This window comes from Saccostrea cucullata, unplaced genomic scaffold, assembly GCF_032062105.1.
Source record: "Saccostrea cucullata isolate Sc308-1 unplaced genomic scaffold, CSIRO_AGI_Scuc_v1 ctg127, whole genome shotgun sequence".
Lineage (NCBI taxonomy): Eukaryota > Metazoa > Mollusca > Bivalvia > Ostreida > Ostreidae > Saccostrea > Saccostrea cuccullata.
The window spans coordinates 171,288-185,072 of NW_026940370.1; the positions used below are offsets into that span (position 1 = coordinate 171,288).

The 13,785-nt window shown below is 31.5% G+C and overlaps 1 protein-coding gene across 1 annotated transcript; it reads left to right on the forward strand.

Annotated features, from left to right (window-relative positions):
- Positions 1-601: 601 nt before the first annotated feature.
- On the forward strand, positions 602-3,137 carry LOC134255225 (uncharacterized). The gene is made up of 2 exons (XM_062737739.1): positions 602-858; positions 1,493-3,137. Exon 2 carries the CDS (start codon positions 1,497-1,499, stop codon positions 2,205-2,207), a length of 711 nt encoding a protein of 236 aa, XP_062593723.1. The 5' UTR covers positions 602-858; positions 1,493-1,496; the 3' UTR covers positions 2,208-3,137.
- Positions 3,138-13,785: the final 10,648 nt, after the last annotated feature.

A 13,785-nucleotide genomic window follows, 5' to 3' on the forward strand; every position in this document is an offset into this window, starting at 1 on the left:
TTTTCCAGAACTCTCGCTTGTTTTCTTGAACTTTATTTGCATAAATCTGTTTGTTTCATAACACTAAGAACATGTGGAATACCCGTGTACAATGTATATAAAATAGTTGCTGTGAAAACGGAATGAATAACAACTTCGTAGTCATTATTAATTAAACTAAACTGAAATTTTTTTTAAAAAATTCACTTTGGAAGTTTAATTCTTTTTGACTGTACAAAAAGTTTTAATTCATTTAATAATGACAAAGAACATGTTATGATAAGGTTTTGAAAACATTTGGTTTTGATGATTTTTTTAATTGAAGTAATATTTTCTGTAAATAATGTCATAAGAAATGAAATTTGATGATGTGCTCATTTTCTATTTTTTTTAAGTTCTATATTGAATGGTTTAAAAGTTTATTTGGAAAATAATTTTATTACATTTGATATGTCTTGTTTCAAACTGTAACTGAGAATTATTTGTTAATATCATGGATTTTAGTTAAATATTGTCTGTGAAATTAGACCGTAGTCGTCTCCTAAATTAGAGATTTGTTTTCACGTCATTGGTACAAAATTTAAATTTTGAAAATTCTAAATATGGGAGTGGACCTGTGAGTCCACTAGTCGTGTCCTAGATAAAGAATTACTCATGTTTCAGTTATAATCCCAGCTTAAAACTGGACTTGTTCATGTTATTCGCTTTGTGATTTCGTAACATACCTTTAAACGCCACCTATCGGACAGGTAAACGAATACCAAATATGGCGACCGAGTAAACAACGATATTACTGTTACACGACAGAAACTTGATAAGGTGTGACTTACTGATATCTGAGGAGAATTGATTCTTGTAAACAATCGGCAAATAAAACAGGTAATAGGCTGAAAATTAATCACTTTTATCTTTAGACCATTAACATAAACAATAGTAATCAAACATCAACTACCTTGTGTTTCTTAATACATAAAGTGACATATAAGTGGCGGATCCTAACTTTTACTTAGAAGTAGGAAATATTTCGGAGTGAAAAAAAATATTCAAGTACAAAATAATTTGCTTTTGGTATTTGGTGACCGTGACATTTTAAGAGATACTTTTGAAACTGAACACAATAAACTTTTCAGTATGTGATATACGTAATTCTATGAATTTTGAATTGAACTTATCTTATTGACAAAGCCAAAAGGATAAGACACAAGTTCTACAACTTAGATCGTCTTCTCCTTAAACAAAATTTTATAAAATTGCTATAATAAAGTGCAATTATTTTCCGTAAAAAATCAACTTGTAGTGTCAAAGACTATAAGCTTGATACCAAAATACAATTCTATATACAAAAATTAAGCAATTCTATATGTATAAAAAAAATGTTTTTCAATACTTCCAAATAATATAATAACGTATTTGTAAAATATAACTCAGTTGGGTGAATCATTCTTCAATTATATTTTAAATAAACATCACTTAAATAAGAATGTTAACACATGATTATTTTCTTTATTTTAAGTGAGATGGCATCATATAACCCAGATGGTTTTTCAGACAATTTTGATGGGTCAGAATTTGATGCCCATCGAAAAGCCAAAATATTGACAGAAAAGCAAGAAAAAAGTGAAGGTTTTGACAATCCCTGTTTAGACATAGACGATGGAACAGACAATTCTCCCGCCACTCTCCCGATCACACAGGACGATATTCACATCGACACCTCTCTACAAAGTAATGGAAGCACTGCTCCCAATACGTCATCACCTCCAGTGACATCACTTCCTGTTCTATATACTACAGAAACAGGTGGTTCCAAAGTTGTTAAAGAACAGGTCATCATTGGAGGTTCTAATGGAAAAACAATTCAAACTCAACAGACATGTTGCCAAAATGTTCCCGAGAGATGGAGAGATATAGAAAGACAAAAACCATTGACTCAAACCCGAATCAAAGTGCTCAAAATTTTAAGTATTGTGGCATCAATTTTCTTCTTTCCCCTTGGAATTCCTGCAGTTGTTTTTGCATTCAGACTTCAGTCCACGCTAAACGAAGGCATCATGCAAGGGAACATAGACAAGGCAATAAGTTTAGCCAAACGGGTAGAGCGACTGATTATCTTTGCTGGACTCTTTGCTTTATTAACAGGAATTTTAGTGTTTGCCCTTGTTGAAAGAGCACATATGTCTGAGGAGGAATTGAAAGCCAACCTTAGAAACAGAATTTTACCTGGCTGATACTGAATAATATCAGTCATTAACTAAAGTTGTGGAGTGATAAAAAACCAAATAACAAGCTCCTTTAATTGATTTCATAAGTGCCAAACTTATGCATGTTGATGGTATTTTTGGCAGTGTATATAAATGGGATATTTATTTTTTGTAACTTATACATTTAGAATCTCATTTATTCGTGTTCCTTTGCCTTGGAGAGTTACTCAATTGTTTTTATTTACACACTTGTATTCCATTTTCTTTCCCAAAATATTTAGACAAGTAATTGTTTTGTCTATGAACCTTATACAAATGTCTTAGTCGTACTATTTCTAGAAACTCTTGAAGTATATATATATTTGCTTGAGTTGTATTTTTAAAGGGGCTTTTGAAAATACATTTTTGAAGGAATTTTGCAATCTTACAATCAGGCAGGTGAATCTTTTTTTTTTAATTTGTAGTCAATTTTTTATTTCTAGTTTTCAAAACAATATCTCTATATAAGTTCTCTGTATGAATACTCAATTTGCAATGCGCGCTTTTTGTTTTTTAAAAGATATTTTTTTCTCAAACAACTATTTTTCATATTGTTCAAATTGGTACATGTTTTAGATTGTAAAAATACTCATATTAACATGTAATCATACAAGAGACGAAAATTCTTTACTTTAAAGTCTTCAGTCTTTACGGGAAAGAAACGAATTGGAGAATCTAACTGTTAATATACCAAAATGTATTGTTTTAAAGAAAAAAATATATCTATAAACATTTAATTTTGTTTATACAGTATTGTGATATTTTCATTGTCACGACTGCTTCCAAAACCTTTTACATTTATATATATACTACATTTTTTTAACATCTGTGTCAGATATCATCTTTGAATGTTATATTTGATATTCTGCATAATATGTACACATGTTACAGTTTGAATAAAACTTATAATATTGACAATTTATCTTTATTATTTAAACACTTGACTGACGAGATTTTCCCGTTATTTCCTGATCATGACAAGGAGCACAAGGCGGGTGTAATTGGTCGGCAGGGGATGCTCACTCCACCATGGTACCTGGTCCCTTCTCTGATGTGTCAAATAGGTTCATTTTTATTCTTCTGTGGATTTGTTTTGTTTAATTGACTTTTGAGCTCGAAAACTGTTCGTTATCTCCATATTTTTCTTGGTAAAAATTTCTTTTGTCTTAAATGCCCATCCATTCTTTCCTAGGGAAGCATCTACAAAGAGGTAGGAAAAAAGATTTCGATGTTAATGTTAAGCAAATATAATACTAACTAGATGGTCTATTGCCAAAACACAGAAACAACTCGAAACAGAAAGTTACATGTATATAATAATAAAGATAATACCCTTGGTGGTCTTTGTTGCTTGCTTTGATACAGATCTTATGTTGCATATCACTGGCGTCAGTGTCTAATTTGATACCGAACAGTCAACAAGGTCATCGGCATTGCGGGTAAAATATTAGTTTTAATACCACACCCTAGTAGTGAAAAATTGTAAAGAAATAAATAACAGAATATTGGAAGATTGACCTTTCAAGTCAAGACAGAAGTCACTAAAAATTATTTTCATAGGTCAAGGATGGAAATAACCATTGATAATTGACAATACGTCGTTGATATATCTAAATGTCGAGTTGAAGCCCACAACAAGTGTTTTTTTTTTCACGTTTAAGATTTTGGACAAATTCTGCTTCATATAAATACAAAAATAGGTCTGCTAATAACGGGGAGCAATTAGTACCCATGGGAGTTCCAATAAATTGTTGGAAGACCTGGTCTCTAAAAACCATATCTAGATATTGTCAATCAGAAACTCATCATTTGAAAATCAAAATTTCTGAGTACTTTTGTGTACAATCAGAATGTTTTTTAACAAAATAATTTTGCAATTGACCAATCACAAGGTTAGTAAATTTACGGGTTCCATTTTTATTGAAATTTTTTTTTATCAAAATTATTTTCAAATTAAACGAGTCGTCCGCATGGCGCAGCGGTTAGAGCGTCTGCTCTAGAGTCGCGAAGTAAGGAGTTGATCCTTACGTCGCGGGGCCGAATCCCACTGTTGGACGTGGAGACTGGTCCTTCGGATGAGACCGTATAAACCTAGGTCCCGTGACGCAGTAGGTTCTGGCACGAAAAAGATCCCTCACTACTCAATGGCCCTGAGTGCCGAGCTAGGACAAAATTTGTGGCTCTCCACCGGCAAGAGGAAGCGTCTCCATATGAGTGACAAATTCTCGAGATGGACGTTTAACAATATACAATCAATCAGTCAATCAAATGAAACAAAAACTCTATTCCTATTTCATCCTGTTCTACTTTTTCTATGCTTGAAAAGATAATGCTATATAACTATTTATAAGGCTATTTTACCAATCCGGAAAAGATTAAAAATACAGCTGTATATAAACAGAATGGTAGAAGCTAGAGGACAAAGATATAAAAAGAAAACAAAGCTGTTAGCTTCATTTATACAATACGGAGTCATGTTGACTGTCTTGTTTAGTCGATAAGGGCATTAATACCAACTGTACACAGACAAAATGTCTGCAGGTAAAAGTATATGATAAAAAATATAATGACTCTTAATTCTTGGTCCAATTCTAATTTTGATATAACACAGGGAAAAAAATTATCCTAAATATATTTGCAATTTACTCTTTTTGGTAAGATTACAATACAGTGTTTTAATAAAAAAAAAAAAGTGACGCTTTAACATGCATACAATGTAATCAATTTAGAGATGCTTGAATTTTAATTATTTTTTTTAATGTTTAATTATATCTGAAATAATCCTTGCCAATGTGGTAAAGACAAATATAAACACAAACACTGCAGTCTTTGTTGGCAGGTTGTCAACATAAAACAATTCGATATGACGTTCCAGGAATTGCAAGGAAAAGTGCTTTTCTGTGTAGGGAGAATTCAGGTCATGACAGAATAAAACTTATCATTGCATCTGTTCTTTGAGTTCTGTCTCTCCTATAAATAAACCTCGATACTTAATGCATAGAATTATAAAATTCTATGGAAATAAGTGATGCTTAGAATTTCTCAGCTTGTCATAATTGACTCTAAATCGGTCTCTTGCAGTTCGATTTTTCCATTAATGAAAATTGATATGTTTTCTCTGATTTCGCCACTCAAGGAGACCAATTACGCTGTGGCAACCAATCACAAACAATAGGGTTATTGCATACTCCCACAGCTGTTTTCGTTGAGGTTAAACGTAGAAAGTGTTGTTTTCTTTTTTTGTAGCCATGACTTCATAAATGAAAGTTTTTTGCGCCTAAGATTGGGGAGTGTTTATAGTTATGACATACATTCATGTTTATACATGTATCAATAGAAATCAGTAAGGAACGAAAACAGCCAGCTGAATCATTTTTCATCCATATAATATTTCAGATTGATAAAAAGAACATAATGGTAATTTGGGTATGACAAAACAAAGAAGACCTGTACATGTCATGAATCATTGAAAAAGGCAGATCAGTCAGTAAAGCAAACGCTTAATTTTATTATATATCTGCGTGTTACTTGAAATTCATTATGATATACCTATATATTGTTTTTGCTATAGATAAAATTAAGCAGCTTATATGAAATATTTTTCTTCAATAAGTGATTAAAATAATAATAAAAAAATTACTTCACCCTTTTCCTCTTTCATCCTTAATAAGAACGATTCGAAACTCTTTCCAATTTCTTCTTCCTTAAAGAGAGTAAGAGGGAGTAACTAGTTTTCTTATGCTGCTGGTTTTATATCATATTTTAAAGTCTGCAGATCTCACATTCAAAGAGAAACAAAGTTGATACAACTTACCTGTAAATTATTATAGTCTCTTTATAGAGAAAGGAGGGAAGGCTGCATACATTAATTTTATCACCATCAGTCCGTCTTTACCTTTATTCAGTTGAATTCAATCCTTCAGTATTTTTTTGCGGTAGTGTTTTGTGAACTAAACTGATTATTTGTATTGAAAAAAATTTTGGATCAATATAAGTTCAAATGGTGTTAGACTCTTTAAATTATAAAAGTAATGCCTCCTCCCCCTGATTATAGAATCTGCGAATAATTTGTTTTCCAGAAGTCTTGTGTTAAATTCTAGATAAATCTAAATGAAACGTAATGTTTTAAGAAAATTTTGATTATTCTGTAAGAAACTGAATTTAGAATAAAGATTCATGTTTATATATAGAAAACTTGTTCTTTAAGTAAGAGTTTCATGGATTTGTCTCGTTTTTGCTAATTTTTTTTTTATTATAGTTCACTGAGTAATAAAGTCATTTGAACTTTGCACATACAATATGGTACACAACTGGAAGCAGTTAACATTTTATTAATGGATTTCATGTTGCTTTCACTGATCATTAATTTAATTATAACTATCGTAGGCTTTACTCTGTCGTCATAATTGTTATGTTTTATTGATTGGCATTTCATGTTTTTCCTACGTCAAGTTTTCTTCTCCTAGACTTCAAATTAAACGACATTTTTACGTCGAATAAGCCCGCCCGTTAAAAATTAAATGTATTCAAAACAACTGTATTACACACATCCAAAGAGTAAGCAAACATTGAAAACGATGATAACTGTTGGGATAATTATGAGATAAAGTGACTTCCATAAGTTCCTTACAATGTTTATTCGCTGAAGAAAATTAAAAACTCACAGAAAAGAACGGCTCATTAAAGCTATAAATCTGTTCGAGGACCCTCCATCACGACTGTTTTGATAGGTTGTAATTGCTTGCAATCTGTTTCCCTACAGAAGACGCGTTTTCAGAGATTGTATGAAGATGTGCCCAGAAATAGTGAAAATAAGTGAATAACAAGAAAAAAGAATTCAGTTCAAAATTCTCCAGTTTACACCGAAGTAAACTCATTTCGATAAACAGATATCTGATTAACTGTAATTAGTACTTTGGATTTAGAAAAAAGAAATCCTTTTCAGGCTCTTACATTTAAATATAGTCCTTCTATTGTAATCTTGTTAAAATGCCTAAATATTATAAAACGTAGACTATTGCATGTAACATTTCTTTCTCCAAATCTTTTATCTATTTTGCATGAGTTTGCAAAATTATTTCAGCTGTTTGAATTCCAACATGTTTAGAGAACAGAGGAAAACAATCAACAGTGAGAAGTGCTTGCATGTCGATGTCTAGAAAACTTTGAAAAAGGCACCAAATTCTAAATTGGTATCCATGCTTCTGGCATAGAATCTAATGGGGAAAATCCAGAGTATTAATGAGGAATTACAATAGGATATTCATAGAATTTACAAACAAAGATATTCATCAAAAGAGATGAGAGTAACGGATGCTCACAAATTTAATTTTCCGAAATGTCCGACCAGAATCGCTAATCATTTTGCACCATTATTTTCCGAAACAGCTGAAATATCAACATTGAAGGTCATTGCAACATTTAAAGAATGCTATCGTTTTTAGCTCACCTCAACGAAGTGGGGGGGAGCTTATGTAATACCCTTGGCGTCGGTGTCGGCGTCCCAGGTTAAGTTTTTTGGAGCAGTTTTCTTTTTAAGTACTTCTATGTCCTATATTGATTAGACATGAATGGAAGATGCTTCTAGTGTGTTTCATTGTAACAGTCAAAGTTTCAGATGCTGCAATTTCAGCAAAGGAATGACCAGGCTAATTTTTTGGAGCAGGTTAACATTTTTGGTGCACTTTTTGGTGTAGGTCTCATTTCCAAGTAACTATAAGCCCTGTGTTGACCAAACTTGCATGGATGATACATCTAAGGATGCACACTACCGGGTTTGCTTCGGATGCTGAATCTGACCTACATTTTCCGGTTGAGTGAACAGGTTAATGTTTTTGGTGCAGGTCTCATTTCCAAGTAACTATAAGCCCTATGTTGACCAAACTTGCATAGATGATACATCTAAGGATGCATATTACCAGGCTTGCTTCGGATGCTGAATCTGACCTACATTTTCCGGTTGAGTGAACAGGTTAAATTTTAAGGTGCAGGTTTCATTTCCAAGATATTATGAGCCCTATAATGACCAAACTTGCATGGATGATACATCTAAGGATGCATACTACCAGACTTACTTCGGATGCTGGATCTGACCTACATTTTCCGGATGAGTGAACAGGTTAAAGTTTTTGGTGCAGGTTTCATTTCCAAGTACTATAAGCCCTATGTTTACCAAACTTGCATGAATGATACATCTAAGGATGCACACTACCAGGCTTGCTTCGGATGCTGAATCTGACCTATATTTTCCGGTTAAGTGAACAGGTTAAAGTTTTTGATGCAGGTTTTATTTCTAAGTTACTATGAGCCCTATAATGACTTAACTTGCATGGATGATACATCTTAGGATGCATACTACCAGGCTTGCTTCAGATGCTGAATCTGACCTACATTTTGTGGATGAGTGAAAAGGTTAGTTTTTGATGCAGATTTCATTTCCAGGTAACTATGAGCGCCCTATAATGAGAAAACTTGCGTGGATGATACATCTTAGGATGCACACTTATGGACTTGCTTCGGATGCCGAATTCGACATACATTTTTCAGATAATGGACCAGGTAAAAGTTATGGGTGCAGGTCTATTACCAAAAAACTATAAGGCTCATATAACATTGTATAAACCAAACTTGCACAAATGATGCATCAAGGGATGAAAACTCTCAAATTTGCTTCAGATGCTGGATTTTAATTACATTTTCATGAAAATGAACTAGTTTGAAGCTTTTATATAGGTCTATTCAAAAATATCAGATCAAAATTGCATAAATATTTTCATTTTGGGATGGACACTTTTTGTTGGTTAATTGTGTGACTTTGCCTTACTTAAAGACAACATTCGTTGAGGTGAGCTCTGTAATCTCTGATTACCTATGTTTCAATAAATGTTTGTAAATTTCCGTTTCTTTTATTTTTGAAACTTGAAAGAGTTTACTATAATTTTTAAGTTTAGTTTTCAATTTTTATATATTTGTTTATATTTATAAACTATGTGTCCTCCCGATGTTCAATCAATCGTTTCCTTGCCTTATTTCAAGCCTTCAGGATAACGCCTTCAAACGTCTTTTTTTTCATATTCTGCTTACTAATTTACAAGCCAAATATTTAGCTCCTGTTATTATATCCTCTAACATGTACATGTATAAGTATGTCCTTCAAAAAGAAAAATCAGAAAAAAAGATTTTTTCCCCTATCCATACAGATAATAAGGTGATGTTTTTCTTTAAATTTTAAAGTATTTGCGTTTAAGTGTGTTCATATCCTAATTTCTATTGACTAAGTTTGAAGTTAACTTTGTGTAGTCAAAACAAATAAACGATCTTCTTTTCTCTTTTTAAATAAGATATTTTCATTGAAACATTGAAAATACTAATTCTGATACTCTGAAGATCTCATTAAAATGGTGCTCGAGTTCCTGATTAACAATATTTTTGTTGTTTATAGAGATATGGTCTTCCAACATTTTGTCTTACAAGCTGTTTTTATTCAGATTTGTACAAATTGTGCTTAATTTTTATCTAGCTATCTCTTATATCTTTACAAAATAGAATTTATATAAAACTTCACAAGAAGAAGCAACGTCTTGCTGTGGCCTTCGATTAATTCATTAAGATATTTCAATGATGTTATATAAAGGAAGAATATAAATTTCATTTATATGTCAACTAGATGTGTCCCTATAATAAAATCAAATTAACATATATTAAAGCCATGACTCTTTATGGCAAAACTGTTTCTGATTTGGATGTTATACTTGATTAAATTACGTTATTGGTAAACTATCTGCAAACAGGTAATACTATACTTGCTATGCACGATCCAGTAAAATGCTATAAAAATGAAGAAATATATGAAAAAAAATTTATTATAGATGTAGGAATTTAAAATTTTGACAGAAATAGCTTTTTGCGTGTATCATCACAAAGAAATCTCTAATGTTTCACAAGCATGTTGTAATTGCAAATAGGATAAACAAGAAGGTATTTCATAATCATCTCTGAACATAACCACCTACAGATAAACGTCGCTTTCTAGACCGCGGAATAGTGTTACATGTACTTTAATCGACAACACTGAGAAACAATAATAAAGAAAGTAAGAATATTATTGTCTCAATATTGTTCATAAAAATTACTTTTAAGGCAGTGATTTATGCAATCGTTCTCCTTCATCCAAGCACAATACCAGTAGTTTTATTATTTTGCTTCTTTCTAAATGAAAATTAGCTTAATGTTGAGTCAAAGGGTCCCCAATTTTAGTACACAAATGCATATTTTACCAAAAGTGAACGATTTTATGATAAACATGGGAATGGTGTGTTTAAAATGTCGATAGGAAATTCAAAACAATTCATTTCACGCAAAATTGAAAAAAAGGAATAAATCAGAATTTGTCGGAGAAGACAATATATCATCCATGTACACTAAAGCACCACGGAAACGGAGTATAAGTAGCCCTATGACTTGAACAGATTTTTGCTAACTTTGTTATAAAGTGTGTCCTTAAGCCATTTGTAGGGAAACCCTCAACTTGATTTACCTTATTTCCAACTCTTCGTCCTAGATATCAAAATAAAGAATTTCCCTTCTAAATTGTGAAATAAAAATTCGTATCAGAAAAAAACCTTAACACAGAATATTATAGAAATGATAGAAGTGACTGTTTTCATGATTTGAGAAACATTGTCTCATAGGATGTAGATTGGTGCAACTGTCTTTAGTTGAATTTGTTGCATGTTTTTATTATATAAAATTGTATATGAAGAAAGAACCAATTTAAAATTTTGCAAGAATAGAAAATATTCTCTATGACACCGGATCCTACTTTTGATGTTTTAGAGACCCGCGTTTGGTCTTCTCCTGATTTTAAAGTTTGAATGGACCTTTGAGCTTAAATACTGTTTTCTCGGTATATATATTTCATTCAATAAAACTTAACCAGCATAAACTATAAAGCTATGAGAAAGAGAATTAAAAGAAACAGTAATGAAGCTGGTCTATTTCAATCATATAAATCAGGAACAAACACGGGAATCTTAAGAAAAAAATTATAGAAGTTGGATCAGATGCCAAGGAGAATCAAGCGTCTCCTGTCATGATCGGGTAAACACGAAATTCCACAGACATTGATATCAATAGCTATCCTATGAGCTTTTAGAAATCATTTTTTCCCAAAAAATGTTTATCATTTTTCAACTTATATCACTTAATCTTTACATGTAAAGAACGGCTTGAGATAATTTTGTATTGCTGAGTCGGATATAAAATGATCACTAAAACAATTGCTTAATCTATCAATATCTTGTAATAAATTAGTAATTTTAATAATTTTAAATTAATGTCCTTTTTTTCCTTCGAACAATAATTAGAAAAGTGCCTTTTTATTGGGCTTTTGATCACTTTTGGCTTAAAATAACATCAATCTCAGTGAGACATCACAAACATTTAAGCGTTAGCGCGGTATTCAATTTGTCGGCATGGCCAGGTGTGTTATCGGACCGAAGACATCCCAAAATATGAATTCAATGCTTATATTTACATTCTCTAATTTTTTCTCTTCATGTTTCTTTATTTCGGTAATTTTTAATGTGAATTTAGCGCCCTGCAAAACTGATGTGCTTTATAGACGTAACAGCCGTGTTTGACGTTTGTGACGTTGCAAAGTTAAATAACGCAAAGGAAAAGTGACAAATTAATTATAAACGCACATTTGTTGTATTTTTACGTTAATATAACATGGTTATAGTTTTTGAATTGAATTCTGTCAAAATAATGTACATTTTGATATTTAATTATATAACGTATACATTTGTCGCGTGTGTATTTTTATTTCTAATGGATTTAAAGAAAATTAATTTTATTTTCATGAAGACCACAATAAATGTTTATAACAAGCTATACTATGCTTTCTTCCATTTGGATACATTTTAAACTTTTAATCAGAAATGGACAAGTACAATAAAACACAAAATAATGTACATTTTGATATTTTAGCTTGAATAAGCTTCGTTATCTCCATTTATTGAAAATGCATATAGTCTTCCGTTTCCAACGGAAGACCTTATTGTTTTCGTTCTGTTTCTTTTTCCCTCTTCTTTTTTTTATTATTATTCTTACAGATTTTGTGCACGCGAGTTCTAGCAAACGGCTCAATGGATTTTCACGAAACGCGCGGTGACAAGGTTTCAAGATAATGAGTTGAGATTTTCAGTGTGTGTTAGTGCCATTTTGAGATTCCAGTGCAAAAACAAAGCTCGTGGTTTTAAAAAATCAAAAATATCTCACAAAATTTGGCACATTTTGTTTCCTTCTTCATACCTGTTCATAATTTGAAAATATACAATAAATGTAAATATTAACTTCTTATGATCAGTATTTTGTTATACATTACTGAAGCAAAAGTATTTATCTTAACAATTTGCAACTATATATCATAAAATTTTGATGATATGTTACGTAATTAGGGGTCAGAAAGCTATACTTATATGAATATTTCTAATAAGCAATTTGAACAAAAGATGGTCAGAATTTTAAACTTTTAATGAGAAATAGCATATCTCCATAACAAATAGAAACTGAATAAGTGCTACAAAAAATCTTAAAACACATTGTCTTTTATCTATAACTCTCTAATGATCAATATTTTGTTAACCATTACTCAAGCAAAAGTATTCATCTTAACAATTTGCAACAGTATATGATAAGATTTTGATGATATGTTACGTAATTAGGGGTCAGATGGGCCAGAATGTCAAATCTTTGACGCCTTATATCTCAAAAAGGGGGAATATTTTAATAAGCAATATTGAACAAAAGATGGTCAGAATGATGATCTAGACAATATGCATACTTCAAATGTTTATAAAACGGCCCCGTTAAGGACTTGTAGGGGTGGCCCCTAAATATTTCCATTTAGCATATCTCCATAACAAATAGAAATCTCTGAATAAGTGCTGAACAAAAAATCTTCAAAATAACGAGACCTTTTATTTGATATCTGATGTTCAGAGGGGCCAAAAGTCTTTTATCTATAACTCTCTAATGATCAATATTTTGTTAACCATTATCAAGCAAAAGTATTCATCTTAACAATTTACAACAGTATATGCTCCGTGATCTGTATATGGAACTTTTGCAATATTGAACAAAAGATTGAATAGACAACATGCATACTTCAAATGTTAATAAAATCTTGTAGGGGTCTAAATATTTATTTCATCTCCATAACAAATAGAAATCTCTGAATAAGTGCTGAACAAAAAATCTTCAAAATCACGAGACCTTTTATTTGATATCAAGAAAAAGGGGCTGACCCCTCAAATGAGGGGCTCAGAGGGGCCAAAAGTCTTTTATCTATAACTCTCTAATGATCAATACTTTGTTAAACATTACTGAAGCAAAAGTATTTATCTTAACAATTTGCAACAATATTTAAACAAATATTTCAGTCAAAATCACATCACATCTTATCGAGTAATTCAACGGAAGACCTACTCGTTGCTCGCAACGAGATCTCATCTAGTTATTATTATTATTATTTTCATTTCAAAATACACATCCGACTTGGGTA